At 36.5% G+C, this 17883-nt stretch overlaps 1 protein-coding gene across 3 annotated transcripts; it reads left to right on the forward strand.

Annotated features, from left to right (window-relative positions):
• Positions 1 to 576: 576 nt before the first annotated feature.
• Positions 577 to 16424, forward strand: LOC132299611 (protein disulfide-isomerase like 2-1-like). 3 transcript variants are annotated; one of them, XR_009480154.1, is made up of 12 exons: positions 577 to 826; positions 2143 to 2227; positions 3492 to 3589; positions 3708 to 3763; positions 11424 to 11541; positions 11764 to 11791; positions 11889 to 11980; positions 12231 to 12387; positions 12488 to 12612; positions 12792 to 12891; positions 15200 to 15328; positions 16063 to 16424. XR_009480154.1 is itself a non-coding variant. In XM_059796342.1 (11 exons), exons 1-11 carry the CDS (start codon positions 672 to 674, stop codon positions 15263 to 15265), a joined length of 1080 nt encoding a protein of 359 aa, XP_059652325.1. In that variant the 5' UTR covers positions 577 to 671; the 3' UTR covers positions 15266 to 15571. The 3 variants fall into 3 exon arrangements, 1 of the variants encoding a protein (XP_059652325.1); XR_009480153.1 differs by lacking the exon at positions 16063 to 16424 and adding an exon at positions 15768 to 16044; XM_059796342.1 differs by lacking the exon at positions 16063 to 16424 and having other exon boundaries at positions 15200 to 15571.
• The last annotated feature ends 1459 nt before the right edge of the window (positions 16425 to 17883 follow it).

Raw genomic sequence — 17883 nt, forward strand, 5'->3', positions numbered from 1 at the left:
AGCAATGTATAATTTGCCCAAACTTCAGAACAGGTCAGTGTAATTATACATATATATTTATGATTATGTGGAGGTGCAACATACATATGAATATATTATTTGTATTATCAAGGTACTTGTTCTATATTGAATCAAAACAAACCACTTTCCATAATTTTATAAATATTAGAACTAAACTGGATCGAGAACCAAACCACTTATAATTGGTTTGGTTTAGTTATGTTCTACGGTTTTAAACTTTCTTATATATTCATATAATTAAATGGAAAACAAAATTTTAAACTATATACGTGTGTATATTGTGATTTTATATTAATTATAATATCAAATATGTTTATATTTATTTTTTATTCACTAAAATAGTTCAATTTACTTCAATAAGAAAAGGATATTATGATCTTAAAAAAAATAATATAGACATTCGAGGATTTTGCAACAAAATATGATAGTTGAATGAACTATTTGCAAATTAGATAATTTTTTGCGGCTTTATCCTAATATTTACTACAGTATTTATTTATTTATTATTGTTATATTATTTTCTCGACGAAATTGAAGTGGTTTATTTTATTCATGAAAGAGAAATGGCAACCAAAATGGGATGACTATAAATACCACCAGAGTCCAACTTCCAGGAAGAAGAAGAAGAAAAAGTAGTTTTAGCTCGAAAAATGTTGAGATCAGCGATCTGGTTTGGCTTCGTAACCCTAGCTTTGTTCTTCCTCTCATCGGCATTCGCGGGCGACGTCGTTGTTTTGACTGAAGACAGCTTCGAGAATGAGGTTGGTAAAGATCGAGGCGCTCTCGTAGAGTTCTACGCTCCCTGGTAAGAAAATTCCATTAACAATTATATATTCAAATTATACATATACACACATATATATATTTTATATATATGTATGTATGTATGTTTGTATTTAATATCTGTGTTTGAAATTTATTGGAATTTAGAATTCAGGACAGTGATCGATGCATTATTGACTGATAGTCCCGTCCTTGATGTTTTCATCTTTGATTTGTTGAAATACGTCGTCAAATGAAAGTGTTTAATTGAAAGATTTGTGTTTAAGCTCGATTATAGTGCTTGTGTTGCAATTTAATTAAACACGACCTGATTATTCAGTAAAACAGTATATTATATATATATTTATATGTATGGTATGTATATATATGGCGTTTGGTACTAATAGAAGTCATATTTTTCTCTTATATTGGTAGTCACAGGCTCATTTGGTTAGCATTGTTGAAATATTTATAGCCGTTTGGAAGCAAAATTTTTGATTAATTTTTATCGGGTTTGGAAAACATACAAAGTGGTATTGAAATGTTAAATTAAATATTACCTAAGATGTGGCTGTGTTCAATCCACATACTTTATATTTGCTTCAGTTTTTTTCCATATAAGGAAAATGCAAGGGTTGACTGTGTAATTAGATACATTATTAATTTGCAAACTTGGTTCCATGGTAAGGTGCTATAGATCATGGCATTTCTGAAAGACAATTAATCAGGACATGCCAACATATGGTCTCAGACTGTATGTTACCTTTATTATAGGGTTACATATTTCTTTATCATGTCTCATTTCTGGGGACCGTGGATATTTTTCTGCCTCTTGTTCATTAAGAGGTTATTATCTAAACCGAGTAAGCTCCTAATACTCCAAAATTATCTACATATTTATACCCAAAACTCTCCAGTCAAGTGCTTCCAAGTCATTACTAAAAGCTCTTGTTTTGAGGGTTTTGGCCATCACATAACCTATTGGTCTTGTTGACATTTCACATAAATTTTGGATTAAGAAATGGCAGTTATCTCATTAATATTCTCAAAACATGTGATTTTTTCCTGTTTGAGCAAACCTAAAAAAATAACACAGCTAAGAAATATGATCTAAGTTCCCCATTTTTCTTATAGCCCAACTTTGGACATGAATTTTCTTTTCAAATGCCATAGAAAGTATAAGTTGGTGATTCAAAAAATAAGAGCACGTAATAACAAAAACATGCTAAATTAATATTGACATTCAACTTATAAAAACTCTTTTTACTTCTTAGTTCTTTCTGATGTGCTTTTTCATTACATGCCTATTTTATTGGGCATCATGATGCAAAAAAATTCAATTTTCTGTTATATTGGTAGGTGTGGGCACTGTAAAAAGCTTGCTCCAGAGTATGAGATGCTTGCTACAAGTTTCAAGAAGGCAAAATCAGTTCTGATTGGAAAGGTTAGCTCTTAGTACTCTAGACATTTCCTTTTATGTTTGTCTATTCTTATATTTGTGCTTCTTGTATGTGTACATGTTATAATTATCAACAAAAATGTTAGCAGGGTATAAATTTTCTTTTTGCTTCATAAATCTGACTTTGTCAAATTGTTGAACTTGACTGAAATTTGACAACATGAAATTTACATGTATGATACCACCAATGCATGTGGCATATGGGTACATTCTATCCTTTCATAGCGTTAGAGAGTCCAACTCTCCACAAGAGTATTGTGGGAGTTCTTTGCCAGAGAAAAAAGAAAAAAAAGGAATTTACATATATTATAATAATACAACAAAATTTAACTTCCTATTGAAGCATTTGCTTGAAATTTGGTGAACTACCGAAAGGATTATCACAGTTCCACTTTTTAATTAGTTCCTCTTCTTATTCTTCCTCTTTTGTGAATCAAACAGTTGAATAATAAACTAACATTCCTATTTGATTCTGAATTTGACCAGTACGCCACAAGTTTTCTATTCTTTAAATGCACATTCATGGATTTTATTTATTGACTTATTTATTTGCACCGAGAAATGCTATAATCTCGACTTGTTAGCATAACTTAGATAATTTTTTTGCTGTTACTCATCATCATCCCATAATTCTGAAATAGTTGCTGCCACCTCAGTCAATATGAGGTTGGCAGGACTAGATAGGGTGCTCTTGGACTTTTATGTAAGTCAAATTTATGTGTTGTTATGACTATTGGTACTCTACTACTCTATAAACTCCATTAACAATAAAGACGTAAATTTATGCCTTCATCATTGTTATCTAGAACCCTTAAATATGGATAACAATATCTTAAGTGAAAACTTGTTTGCGAGGTTAATGTTCGTGTACAAGAATTGTTTAATTTCATTTATATATGCTCCTTACCTTGTAATATCATGTTATTCTAAGAGTCAAAGTAATTAATTGAACCCCACTTTCTTTCGGGCTGGTGGCAGCCCTGGCATGGCTTGGACATAAGGTTCATTGTCTACCCATACCTAGTAGATATTAAAACCGTTGTGTAAAATTATAAATACTCATAATTATCGGTGGATCTCCCCTTTCATTGTTATGAATATGTTGTCTTTACATTTGAATTGATTTCTAAAACTACAATTTTCACAAAATATAAAATGATCGGTCACTTTAGTTCATTAATTTTATGACGGAGAAGATTAGTTAGATGGTCTTTAGTCTTTATATTTAATTTGATGATTTTTATTGCAGGTGGACTGTGATGAGCACAAGAGTGTTTGTAGCAAATATGGGGTTGCTGGGTACCCCACAATCAAATGGTTTCCTAAAGGGTCGTTGGAGCCCGAAAAGTGAGTGTATGTAATTTTCATATTTTTCTTATTTCCTTTCCTCTTCTCTAATTATGAAAACGTTTGAGGAAATATTGACAGATCTGTGTTCTCTTTAATGGAATATTTTATTTATTAGGTATGAAGGTGCACGTACAGCTGAAGCCCTTGCTGCATATGTGAATACGCAAGGAGGTAAACGTTTGACCCTGTAAATTGTTAACTGCTTTTTTTTTATTTTTTTATTTTAATTTTTTTTTCCGGTAAACTTAACTACTCCCTTCTTATGCGCATGAGAAATCCATTAGCCTTCTTGCATGAAATTCTAGTTGTTACTTATGATCGATATAACTTTGAAGAGTTTGTACCCTGTCAATGGGGCACGCAGACATATTACTTGCCAAAAAAGGGGAATGTATCTTGACATATGATCTTAAGTATACTTTTCAGCATGTAATGATGTCATTACTTTTATGAAATCTTTTCTCGGCCAACATTTTATAGAAATTAAAGTTTCTTGCGACCTTGCATCCTTCTTCCCTTAATGTTCATTCAATTGTTGAGAAGGCATGGGAAATAAATAAACTGGACCTTATAGTTCAGAGTTGCTCTTGTAAGATTTTGAGAATTCCTCTTCTTTATAAGAAGGGTTAAGTGCAAAAAACACCCCCGCTATATAAAAAAGGTGCAAAAAACCCCCTACTAGAAAAAAAAGTGCGTATAACACCCTATATTATACCTCTTATGAGCAAATTGCCCCCTAATCACAAATTTTGACCAAATGTTTTTATAAAAATCCCAAAATGTCCTCCTTTCTCTCATGGTGATGAAGAACGTCAGCTCAAAGTTATGCCGGCGAGAGAGAGCCACCGGAAAGCTTCATCAATGGCGGCCAAATGGATTCTCTCTCTACAGACCCATTTTCTCTAAATGGATTCTCATCCTCCTCCCCTTCGTCACACTCGCCTTTGCTCTCCCTCTCATCTCCACCACCACCACCACCACCACCTCCGCCGGCCAGTACCCAAACCCATCTTGGACGCCCTCCTCCACTACGATGCCAAACTCAATTCCCCCACCTCTGCCAAAATGACCACCACCGAGCTCGGCTCTGTTGCCGCCGCTGTCACACCCCCTGTAACTTCCTCATTTTCGGTCTGACCCCTGTAACTTACTCTCTCTCTACAGACCCATTTTTGGGGCAGTGCTTGAAGCTCAACAATCTTCAAATGCCCAACTAAATCTTCCATCATTTCCGGTGAGCTCAAAGGAGCAAAACCCAGTTCACATCGTCAAGTGCCCAAGCAATGGCAAAGACCCACTCAAGGGGTGGCAAAGCTCAAGATCAGACCGAAGAAGCTCACAACAATGTCAACCGAGCTCTGTATGGTGAGCCGGTGGGGGTAGCAGCTGTGGGGTGGTGAGGAAGGTGGTGGCGAGAGAAAGAAAGAAGGTGGTGGCTGTGGTGGCAAGAGAAAGGGGGAGAGAGAATCTGAAGAGAGAGGAGAAAATTTTATGGGGGTATTTCAGACATTTCAATTGAAATGTCCTTGTTTGCACAAATTGAAACAGCAGGGTGTTTTTTACACCTTTTGTATATAGGGGTGTTTCTTGCACTTAACCCTTATAATAAATATAAATGCCATTGTCATGAGTAAGGTAATTTATATTACACAGTTAATATTTTTCCGAATTAATTGTCATGTTATAATTGTGTGCCAATTGGTTTCAATTTCAGCCAATTCTTTTGAATTTAATTACATTACGTTTCATGTCCTTAATTATCCTTGGAACTGTTGCTCAAAGTTTTGCTATTGCTTGAAATGACCTTCATATATCCATCTTGCGTCATTTGGAATCTTGAATAGCTTGAATCCCGACCGCGGTCTCAAGTTTATTATACTTTGAGGGATCTGCGTGTTGTTTAATCCAAAGGGAGTTAACTGTTTTTGTTGCTGCAGAAGCACATGCAGAGATGAGATATTTTGGAAATTGGAGTTCTCTGATCCACTCAATGTTGTATTTATGAACAGATTTTTCCTGAATTTAAAGAAACCTGCCATTGTATTTTTTAGGGTGAAATGCCACAAAGCCCCTCAGATTTTATTATTATTATTTTTGTACTCCAAAAAATTATTATAGCATTTACCTAGTTTGAAACACCCAAAAGCTCAAATCTAAAAACTATTTGATCCCACTGATGATTCTAATAAAGGAGTTGTGCTGGTAACATGAAGATGCCCTTTGCCATAGGTTGTTTTCTGAAATGACAGAAATGTTTTCGTTATAACGTGGTATTATGCCTATGCGACCCTCTCTCTCTCTCTCTCTCTCTCTCTCTATCAATGTATCTACATTTTACTTTCTTCATAAGCCTCTTTTTTGTTCACTCAGTAAACTGTGAAATATCCTCTCACAGAACTCCCAGTTGAACATAGAATTCACAGTTGGAAGGTCAAGTTGCTGCTGCACCTTTCTGATCAAGAATAAATAAACAGATCAAAGTGATGTCTTTCCTTATCTTGATAGGCTAAATTGTTTATGGTGGTATTGTGATATGCAGCAGAAGTGGTCTCACAATAAGGTGAGGAAATACATTTGGTTCCATCTCTCTCTCCACTTGTTTTCTTCGTCTGCCTTCTCTATGCCCAGATGAACTGTGAAAATCCCCTTCTGAAACTCCGTGTTGATCATAATAGCCACAGTTAGAGGTTGAATTGCTGCATTACCTGTTTGATTAGAAACAATAAGCCTGATTAGAATGTTCTCTCTTCCTATTTTTGATAGGCCAGAGTTGTTTACATGTTCCAACTTCCAAATTAGGTGATTCTCTAGAAAATCGCCCTTCTAAAATTAAATTCTTTGAGTACTCCTAGATCTTGGAATTCATTTCCTGGAAGAAGTTATTAAAATCTACAACTCATGAAAAGCATGTAGTTTTGACATGGAGAATAGCTTCTGATTCCTTTCCACTCAGGTGTACTCTTGCAAACAGATTTCATTTTGATTCAATGCGATGCACCTTAAACGTTACGGCTCCAGAAAGCCCAACACTTTTCTTTCTCTGTAATCCCACAAAGGTATTGTGGTTCTCAAAAGGGGACTTAGGATGAGAATTTCTCACACCTTCTGGCAGCTGATTGGATTAGTCATATCCTATCCTCATCATCATTGTCTGGATTATGGAAGGCCAATTCCCAAATCTGCTTAGATTATGTCCTTTGCTACCTCTCTCATGGATTAAATTTATTTCTGGCACAATGGAGTTGCTATTGAGAAGATTCAGGTCAACCTATATTCTATTCTGTGAGAGTTGGAAATAAATCTGCTATACTTCCTAGTTTTCCTCAAAGAGGGGGATCGTAATACGAAGTTATTTCACAGAACTGCTAATGCTAATAGGAGGAGTAATCATATTGGGCGGATGTGTGTGGATGGTGCAGTTTTGTCTTCGGAGGAGGAGGTGCGAAGTGCTATTGTCTCTTTCTATCAAGGACTTTATTCTGAGCCTCTTCGTTGGAGACCTCGTCTAGATGGTCTTCACTTCGATTCTATTTCTGCCTTGGAGAGAGATGGGCTGGAAAATCCTTTTTCAGAGGAGGAAGTGCTGAAGGCTTTAAAGAGTTGCAATGGTGATAAGGCTCCAGGTCCTGATGGTTTCACGATGAGATTTTTGCTGGAAAGCTGGGAGGTGGTCTGGTACGAGATTATGGGCACTTTTCATGAGTTCCATTCCACGGGGCGATTTGAGAAATCGCTTAACGCATCTTTTATTGCCCTTATTCCTAAAAAGGGTGGTGCTTCTAATATCAAGGATTTTAGACCCATTAGTCTGATCGGGTGCATTTACAAGATCATTGCAAAAGTCCTTGCCTTTAGATTGAGGGAGGTCCTGGATGGAGTTATCTCTGAGTCTCAGAATGCTTTCGTTGGGGGTAGACAGATTCTGGATTCCGCTCTTATTGCTAGCGAATGTGTGGATTCTAGACTTTGTAGTAGGACTCCTGGTGTTCTGTGCAAGCTGGATATTGAGAAAGCCTATGATCATGTTTACTGGAATTTCCTGTTCTATCTGTTGGAGAGGATGGGTTTTGGTGAGAGATGGAGGAAGTGGATTGTTTCTTGTGTTTCCACTGTCAGGTTTTCGGTGTTGGTGAATGGCTCTCCTTCGGGGTTCTTTGGCAGTTCTTGTGGGTTGAGACAGGGTGATCCTCTCTCCCCTTTTCTTTTTATTATTGTTATGGAGGCCCTTAGCAGGCTGATGAGAAGGGCGGTGGATTTGGGTTTTCTTAGGGGTTTCAAGATTGGCCCTGAATCAGTTCAGCAGTTGGAGATCTCTCATTTACTTTTTGCGGATGACACTATTGTTTTTTGTGAGGCTGATATTTCCCAGTTGAGGTATCTGAGATGTGTTTTGGTTTGTTTCCAGGCTGTTTCTGGTTTGAAAGTTAACGTGGGAAAGAGTGTGATTGTTCCTGTGGGGGACGTTCAGGAGGTGGACACTCTGGCTGTTGTTCTAGGATGTGGGACGCAACGCTTTCCCATCTCGTACTTGGGTTTGCCGCTGGGGGACTCGGCTAAGAGGGTGGGAAGTTGGAACCCGGTGATTGAGCGGGTCGAGAGAAGATTGGCGGGTTGGAAAAAACAATATCTGTCAAAGGGCGGTAAAGTTACGTTAGTGAAGAGCACTTTGTCAAGCCTTCCAACGTACTTTCTTTCGCTTTGTCGTATTCCAGCCTCTATTGTTGGAAGACTAGAAATGCTCCAACGTAATTTCCTTTGGGGGGGTCGCGGAGAAGAGTTCAAGTATCATCTTGTCAAATGGGAACAGGTTTGCAGACCTATTCGGTTGGGAGGGCTTGGAATTAGGAGATTGGCCCTTTTCAATTGTGCTCTTCTTGGTAAGTGGCTTTGGAGATTTGGTAAGGAAAGACATAGATTATGGAGAAGGGTTATCTCATGTCGCTTTGGGGAGGAGAGAGGAGGGTGGTCAGTTAGACCAGTCAGGTCTGTTAGCGGAGTGGGGGTGTGGAGGGCCATTGGTAAGGGGTGGGATGCCTTTTCCAAACATATTAGATTCAGAGTTCGGGATGGAAGAACTGTCCGGTTTTGGGAGGATCCATGGTGTGATGATAGGCCTTTGGCCCTATTGTTTCCCAGGCTTTTTAGGATTGCTGTTGACAAACATGCAATGGTTGCTGACTACTATCGCCTTGATAGCGGAAGGTTGTCTTGGGATGCGCGTTTCCGGCGAGCTTTTCAGGATTGGGAGCTGGATGATGTCACTGGGTTTTTGGCTCTTCTTTACGGACAGGAGGTGGAGGGGTCTGGGACAGATTCCTTGATTTAGGTGCCTTCTTCTCAGGGGATGTTCAAAGTCCGGTCCTTTTTTGCGTGCCTTTCTGGTTTTCATGGTACCTCATTCCCATGGAAGACGGTGTGGAGGTCTAAGGCGCCTCTTAGGGTGGCCTTTTTTGTGTGGACTGCAGCTTGGAGTAAGATTTTGACTTTGGACAACTTGAGGAAGAGAAGGCATATCATTGTTAATAGGTGTTGTCTTTGCAAGATTAATGGGGAGTCGGTGGATCATCTTTTGTTGCACTGTCCTGTGGCTCATGATTGTTGGAGTTTGATGTTTGGCCTGTTTGGTATTCATTGGGTCATGCCTCGGACATCTTGGGAGTTGTTAGATATGTGGAGGGGCCAATGGGTGGGGGCTCAGGTCAGAGTTTTTTGGAGGGTGATCCCTTTTGGTATTTGGTGGAGCCTTTGGAGAGAGCGTAATGGAAGATCTTTTGAGGGAAAGGAATCCTCCATTGGGGTGTTAAAATTTTCTATCATCTGTAATTTGTTTTGTTGGGGTCAGGGGAGAGACTACTCCTCTCTTGAGGAGATTGTTGATTTTATGAGCTCTTTGAATTCATAGGCTCCGTTTTGTCTTTGTATAGTTTGGGTCGCGTTCCCCTCTTTGAACGCTTTTAATACAATTTACTTATCAAAAAAAAAAGATGGTATGGCCTGTGAAATGGCCATTGCTAGAACAATAAAAAGGAAGATTTTAATACGATATCGTTTATGAGTCCCTTTGCAGTTTGATCTTCTCTTGTAGCACAGAGGCTAGTGCGTCTCCCTTAGCTTTTTCTTGGGATGGTATTCATGGTTTTTGGAACATGCTAGTTGAAGGAGATAATCAAACACTGATTCTTGCTTCCACTAGAGCTGTCCAGGTCACCCACTATTCCATTCAGATTATTGTTGAAGACATCAGGAATCTCCTTAGAGCTAAGTCAAACTGAGGGATTTTCAAGCAAATCTGATGGATCTTTACAGAGAAAATAGCTGAATGGGGCTTCCAGGAGAAACGTCTGAGGACCCTGAGATTCCCTTCATCTCCCTCTTCCAATTCAGGAGGCTGTTGAGTAGGATACAAAATTCGCATATCCTTTTTTGTATCTACATTTCCTATCTTTCAGTTTTTTTGTCGTTTGTTGTCTTGTCTCACCTTCTCTGCATTGATCACCAAAAGGGGCAAATAAATTATACCAATATTATCACATTATTTTAGAAATGACCTGCATTCATGAGACAATTGAAGTAGCACCAATTGGAGATAAAATGAGATTATTGACTCAGATGGTTTGGTCGTGTGCAACAAAGATAAATAACTGCACCAGTGAGAAAGATTAATGTGGTCCATATGTGAGGGTAATGCTAGAGGAAGGGAAATGTTAGGATCAAATGCTTACCAACTCTCCTAAAATCAGCTGTTAAGGAAGACACGCAAATTAATCTTTTAAAGGGCAGCTCAGAACCCCACATTAAGCGATGGGCGGACATGAGGAGCTTTGCAATGCTGCCCATACAGCACCAATGGGTGGAGGCGGTTAGTCCTCCCTACGCTAACCCCGTGCTAACAGGGGGCGCCCCAAGTAACAGGGTGGATGCTGGTCCCCATAAGCCAACAGGGAAGACTAGGAGAAAAATGTGTTGTAGTAATGAAAGAAAACATAGTCGTCGTTTAACAAAGGTTATAATCCTAGATAGAACGGAATGACAAATCAGGATTCATGCAGCTGATACATTGGAGAAGGCTTTGTTTAGTTGACTTGAACTTATTAGACTGCCTAAACCTTCACTTCATTCTACAAAAACTCTATAACTCATACTCCTAGACTGTTCTTTAGCCTTCTTGCAAATGATACCTTCACTGTCAAATTTTAACTTGAGGTTGAATCATCATATTTTTTTTTTACGTTCCATTAGTGAAATTATTGGCTCAGGTTTCCATTTGTAAGCCTTTTACCTAAGTTTAATTTTTACTTCTATTGGGATAATACAACTTTGTTGCTCTTTTTTTGGTTGATGACGAAAACAGTTGTAGGATGATACCACAATCAAACATATATCAAATCAAACTATATATATGTTTGTTTTTTTGAACTTGCTATCTTTTTTAAACGACAACCCAATGAACAGAGTTCTAATACATTCATGTTTTTGGCGTGTTGTGTGCCACGATTGGTATTGCAAGTATTGCAAAGGGGAAGCAAAATTGTTACATATTAGAAGCAGGAATTAGAATTCATCTCTAGTGTAGATTAGATACAAGTCTTCCTTGATTTGCTTCCAAATATCAAATGATGTCCGGTGCACACATAATGACATTACAATGTTCTGTTTTCAGGGACCAATTACATATTATAAGTATTTACCGGGGAAAAAAAAATTACATATTATGAGCAGGAATTAGAATTCATCTCTAGTGTAGGTTAGAGACAAGTCTTCCTTGATTTGCTTCCAAATATCAAATGATGTCTGGTGAACACATAATGACATTACAATGTTCTATTTTCAGGGACCAATGTGAAAATGGCTACAACTCCCTCAAGCGTAGTGGTACTAACTTCAGATAACTTTGACGACATTGTCTTGGATGAAACAAAGGATGTCCTGGTTGAGTTCTATGCACCCTGGTAGGAATCTTCAATATTTTTTTCTTTTCAAACTTGTCATATATTCTGGTACAAGACAATAAGTTGTTTAAATTACTTTTCTCCGTAAAATAGATTAGGATGGTGTAAAATGTTCAATTTAGCCAACACCAGGTTTTGAGGATTAGCTTTGTTGAGTTAATTTGAATGTGGAAAGCAACATAGTTCTGCTTTGCACCTCTGAATCATGCTTTGTGTTTATAGGTGTGGCCATTGCAAAAACCTTGCTCCTGTAAGTACATTAATATCTTTTTTATGGAATTGATTACTGGATTCTAGTCTTGTGCTCAAAGAAATTCCTGACTTTTCCTTTGCTGTCTGTTATGTAGATCTATGAAAAGGTTGCGACAGCGTTTAAAATGGAGGAAGATGTAGTGATTGCTAATCTTGATACCGACAAATACAAAGATCTGGGAGAAAAGTGAGTTGTAAGAATAATTATAAATTCCTTTTACTTCAGAAATTTAGGTAATGCACGATCAAAATTCTGCTGTGTTCTGTAAATAATATAGCTTGCATACATGAGTTCACGCATATTTGAACCTGAATCTCAGCAGATATTTCACGGACTATATTTTGTTCTGGATATCATTACCTTTTATTGTAATTATTGTGCTTTTTATTTTTGGGTCGAAGCGGATGGCCTTGATGCAAATATTCTGCTCATGCAGGTATGATGTAAGTGGCTATCCTACATTGAAATTCTTTCCCAAGAACAACAAAGCTGGTGAAGATTATGGTGGTGGCCGAGATTTAAATGATTTTGTTAATTTTATCAATGATGCCAGTGGCACTAGCCGTGATGCATCAGGGCAACTTACTTCACATGTCAGTGGAACATTTATCAAGATATTAACCCTGAGTAATTTCTTTTTATTATTTATTTAAAAAATACTCCGAATTTATGTTTTTTTTTTGGTTAATATAGGCTGGTACAGTTGCATCTTTGGATAACTTAGTGAAGGAATTTTTAAGTGCTAGTAATGATGAGAAGAAAGCGGTATTTGCCAAAATAGAGGATGAAGTTCAGAAGCTTAAGGGTTCCACTGCGAGGTATAATTTATATTCTTCCCAAAATCACACAAACCTTTGAGTGAGTGTTGTTGGTGACCATCATTACATCTTGTAGGAGTCTCGTAAGGAATTAGTTCTGGTGAAATGCAAACTTTTTCCTTTCATATTTTCATTTCTTTCTTCATCTGTTCTCTTATTTATTTATGTTTTCGTTTCAGATATGGCAAGATCTACTTGAAATGTGCCAAAAGCTGTATGGAAAAAGGTGCTGATTATGCCAAGAATGAAATCCAGCGACTGGCACGCATGCTTGACAAGGTAGTCTTTGATTATACCTCTTGTATGGTTGTTTGGCCTGCCCCAACTGTTTAAATTCTTTCCATCCAATTAAATATTTTTCTAACTGGCTGCAAAAAACTATATTTACCTTCTTTCCTGTCATGCCATCATATGGTAACAAGAGACATTCTGAGATCTTTTTTAACCAACACCCCCCCCCCCCCCCCCCCCCCCCCCAAACAAAAAAAAAAAAAAAAAGAAAAGAAAGAAAGAAATAAAGGGAATACTTAAAAACTAATTGCAGCAAACCTGCGTGATGCATGGAAATAAAGGCAAACAGAAAAAAATCATATATAATTAGAATTATTATTAAAAAAATGTTGCTAATTGTAGTTAAATTATTTATTTCAATCGCTAATTAATTTATAAATAATGTGATTAAATATATTGTTCTTATATTTTTATTATGATTGATAAAATTTGAGAGAAACAAAACTTCAAAATGATTGTTAAAAAGTATAAATTTGGTGTTTTGATTAAAGGAAATTATTCTTTTGAAATAAAAATAGGCGACATGAAACAAATAGTTCATGACTATTTTTACAGGATAAGAAGTGAAAAATAACCTTTATCAGTTTATCATAATATTATTGAAGAGAAAATGATTGATTTATTAACAAAGTTTTTTTAAAAGTATTTGGAACAAGAAGTAAAACAGACGTTTTCTCTAGTAGAAGCTGAGGGCAAAATGGTAGGTCAATAGAAGTGGAAAAATCATAAGCTTATGCATTGTTAGCCACAAAAAAATAATAATAATAAGGAAGTGTAGAATTGAAGTAGAAGAAATGTACTCAAATATCGATTTTTGTGTGCACGCAGGTTTATCTAGAGATTTACCTATTGTTTTGTATTCATTTGTAACAATCTGTAGTGGAAAAGACAATGTTAAAGAATGCTATTGGTTTGTAAAGATAATATATATTAGAATGTATCACATTTTGTTGCAAAATGCACTAATGCCTAGACTATTGTTCATTAAATGACCTTAATGCCCTTTATTATTGAATTGCACTTAATCTATTTTTATTCAAGTAATTTATTAATTTTTTATGAATATATTGTATGAAAAAGGTATTTTGTATGGTAAAAAAGTTTAAACTGAGTATAATAAGTTTTATTATAAATAGTTAAGTTTTAATTATAAGTTAATTATTTTAGTAAATGGTAGTTACAAATCTATTTATTTTTTTTCTATTTTTATGATAAATTGATACTAACAATAAAATTAAGGTAAATTGTATAATTAATATTTAGATAGGAGAAAAGATAATAAAAATAATTTAATAAGAAATGACAAATTTTAATGAGAAAGGGTAAAATAGTCTTTTGTGATGGGTTTGTCCTTAATTGCAACAAATCAATAGTTCAGCGGGGCAATTTGTAGTTTAGGAGGTTATTTGTAAAAGGCAATAGTTTAAGGGTTTTTTTTTTTTGCTCTTTATCCTATATATAATGAGTTAATAATGAGATTGGCTTGTAAAGATAATATAAATAATGAGATTGGCATCTGCCCATCTTTTGCCTATTAGTCAGAAATCACTTATTCTCGGAACAAAGTTGACTCAAAATCCAAAGCAATATAGTATCAGTTTGGTTGTTAATTGAGATCAGGTGAAATATAACTAGCTTGAATCTTGTTATAAATAAAAAAATCTATTGGCGTACTCCAACCTGTGGGGGGAACCTTTGGCTCTATCGAACATACAGGGCATTGGAGGTAGCTTCTACTAGCGTGAAGTTATGGACTGGTTCCTTCAGATGTTCATATTATATTTGGAAATGAGATAAAACAGTTACCAAATAAAGAAGAATATAAAGTCCATTAATCTAAAGGATAGTTACGTTTTAATGTAAAATGATGAAAAGAGTCATTGTAGAGAAGAAGAGGAAGGGATAGGTATTTCAAATAAAGATGGTAAGCAAATGAAAAGATACAGCAATAAATTAATTATTTTATCCTATGAATATTAGACATTGGCGTTATATATTATAAAACTGTAATATATGGTAACATAATATATTTCGTGGGTGTTTATGAGATGAGATTGCCACATAGGGGGCCATAGAAGAGAAAAGAAGGTTTCAGTTTGGCTAAAATTTCTTTTAACCCTGAAATAAAATGTTGATGAAGGTTGTTATTGTAATATTTTCTTCCGGAAAATGTGGTGTTTTGAGAGGCATGCTTGTTTTGTTTCGGACGAACACCATTTCCGAGATTGTGTTTTGGGCCTCTAACTGTGAACAAATCTAATAGTTCTTTCATTATTTGTGTTTTTTTTTGGTGCAGGCACTCAGCCCCGCGAAAGCTGATGAGTTTACACTCAAGAGGAATATCCTTTATTCCTTTGCCTGATACGTAACAAGAATCACATCCTTGGTGTTGCAGCTCGGAGGTACCCATAGGCTCCTTCCTGAGGTTGGTCTCCAACTTTTTTTTCCAAGCTCGGGGACGTAGTTTATTTTAGTGTTCCTCCCAGTTCACTTCCACCGCCCATTTTTGCACCTAAAATATAATCGTAGAAGAGAGGATGACCTTTTTGTGTTACAATTAACAATAATATAACTTCCATGTAGGAGAATTCTTATAATTATGAAATTTGACAGAAACACAGCATGAGTTGATGGCTATTGATTCATGTTTCTTGTTTCTTTGATTGAATGATACATTCCAAGCTTAACTTACTTGGTGACCATATAGTGAAGGCCATTCTTCATTATTTGCCACCTTTTGCTGTTGGTTTTTAAATTTATGCCTCTCAATTAAATGGGAAGTGCATTTGATAGGGACACAATTAGACGTATGATCAACCTTAAGGAGATAGCCTAATGACAAAGACTCATCTCACTACTTGCAGGTCGGGAATTAAAATTTCCCCAGAACCACCCCTAGGGAATTTTTCCGGTAATTGTCCAGCCCATGTGAGAAGGAGGGACCGAATGTACCCGGTGGTGGATAATGGGAGTGTTTAAAGAGACCTGACACAGCCCGTTCTTTTTCCTTCTTTGCTCTTGCTATCATTTCTTTAAAGAGAGAGAATAGGATGTAAAAAAAAAAAACGGAAATGCTTTTCAAACGTCATGACCATTTTATCCCAAACAAAGGATTAACAGCAACTATTGCATTTGCATGATTTGGGACTCGAATAATAGGAATTGAAGAGGAAAAAGACAAAGAAAGGAAGGCATTTCAAGATGCAAATGATAACTAAGAGTTGCATGGAAAATAAACAATGAAAGACTCAATTTGGATGATGACCATTTTGTCCCACCAAACAAAGGAACATGCTTGTTTGGCCCTCTATACTGTTCAAGGTTCCATCATCCATGTGAAGCCTTATCCAGATTAGAGTGATTAGATCGGATTGTTAGTTTGTGACAAGAAGTTTTTCCAGTAATAATTTACCTAACGTCATCTTCATTTTTCTGTAATTGTCCCTTCCCCTCGGCTCTTCCAGCCACCAGAACAGCCCTTGAAGGGGCCCCTACCATATATGTACTGAGTGTAACACACACACACACACACGTGTATGTAAATGTTTGAGATACCGCCTCGTGGTTGTTTGATCCAACAGCTCTGAGGTGACCTTCATTGAGAATGACTTCCTACAGCGATAATACCATGCATGTGATATCACCAACCAATTATGTTATGTATAAAAAGTAGGGTTGCAACTCGGACAGGCTAGGTGGGCTTCGCACTCATCTCAGGTTAGGGCCATATAGAAAATCTTCAGCCCAATCCCAGCGCGCCTTAAGCCCGAGCTGAGATGCCCAAGTCCACATGAAGAATTTGTGTGTAAAAAATAAATTAATTAATGTTGCACCCATAACTTGAACTTGAAACCTTAAGCATAAATTTCAAGCATGCTACCAACTTAATTACAAATATATATAATATTTTCGGGCTCGGGTTTGGCTTTGGGCTTCATCCATATCAACATAAGCCCAGCCCGAATTAAATTGGCTCAAAATATATAACTCAGGCTCAAACCGAAATTAGAAAAATATCGTCCAAGTATACAAAATTTTGGGCTAGGCTTGGATTATTTCAGGTTGGGTCCGTCCAAATTGCAACCCTAATAAAAAGACATAATTTGAGTGGCATTAGGTGTCGGACTAATAACCTCGGTGTTTGATCCAACAGCTTGGAGTTGCTCGTGCCCTTTCTCTAGAAGGTCTTCAGCGCAACCGTAATACTTGTGGTATTACCATCTAATTAAGTTTTTGTATACAAATGCATAATTTGAGCCGTAATTAGTTGGTGATACAATTTCATTGGTATAAATTGATTGACCTAAACTCAAATGTGTGAGTTCATGATAAGGTTGGTTGACCGGATAGGTGGATTGAATTTGCAAACTTGCGAAAACTTGTACTTGAATCACTATTGTCGAATAGTGATTCTTGGAAAACCACAAATTGCGCAAGATAGCGTGGTCTAGGAACAACAAAGGAGTTGGGTCCCTTGATGTAAAGGCTTTGATTGTAACCAAGAGTTTTCAGCTATTTCTTTCCACCATAACAATCAAAAGATCTGCAAGGGCTTTGATGTAATAATCATGTAACCAAGAGTTTGATAGTTGAATATAGTGTGAGGCTATGAACTCTTCTCAAACTTTATACCTAATGTCTACCAAAAAAAAAAAAAAAAAGGTGAAAGTGCCTTGAATTCTTCTTTCATAGACTTTTTTTTTTTCTTTTTTAACAATAACACGTGAAGAATTAAATATAAATTTCATTCATTTGTAAAAGATGTCACGTCAGAACTTTTATCTTAAGTCACATCATTTTTTTTTAATGAGTAATGTTTTCACGCTTCGAGCGCGCTCCCGTTCTCAAACTCTACACGTGTTTTGACTCAAATTCTCATTATTTATGACTTAAGCATGCTACTCTTTTATTTCCGCTTTCGAATTCGCTCCCGCTTTATGTGACTTAACTTTTATCTACCTTACTTCTTAAATAAGAGAG

This window comes from Cornus florida, unplaced genomic scaffold (assembly GCF_030987335.1).
Source record: "Cornus florida cultivar Cherokee Brave unplaced genomic scaffold, ASM3098733v1 CherokeeBrave_3.0.0_Hap2_Chr03, whole genome shotgun sequence".
In the NCBI taxonomy this organism is placed as follows: domain Eukaryota; kingdom Viridiplantae; phylum Streptophyta; class Magnoliopsida; order Cornales; family Cornaceae; genus Cornus; species Cornus florida.

Excerpts from the sequence above, each read along its gene's own strand:
- LOC132299611 (XM_059796342.1), top strand. The coding sequence starts at position 672 with ATGTTGAGATCAGCGATCTGGTTTGGCTTCGTAACCCTAGCTTTGTTC. Across the intron at positions 11,792-11,888 it reads ATTGCAAAAACCTTGCTCCT|ATCTATGAAAAGGTTGCGAC; the intron begins GTAAGTACATTA and ends TCTGTTATGTAG. Across the intron at positions 12,388-12,487 it reads CAGGGCAACTTACTTCACAT|GCTGGTACAGTTGCATCTTT; the intron begins GTCAGTGGAACA and ends TGGTTAATATAG.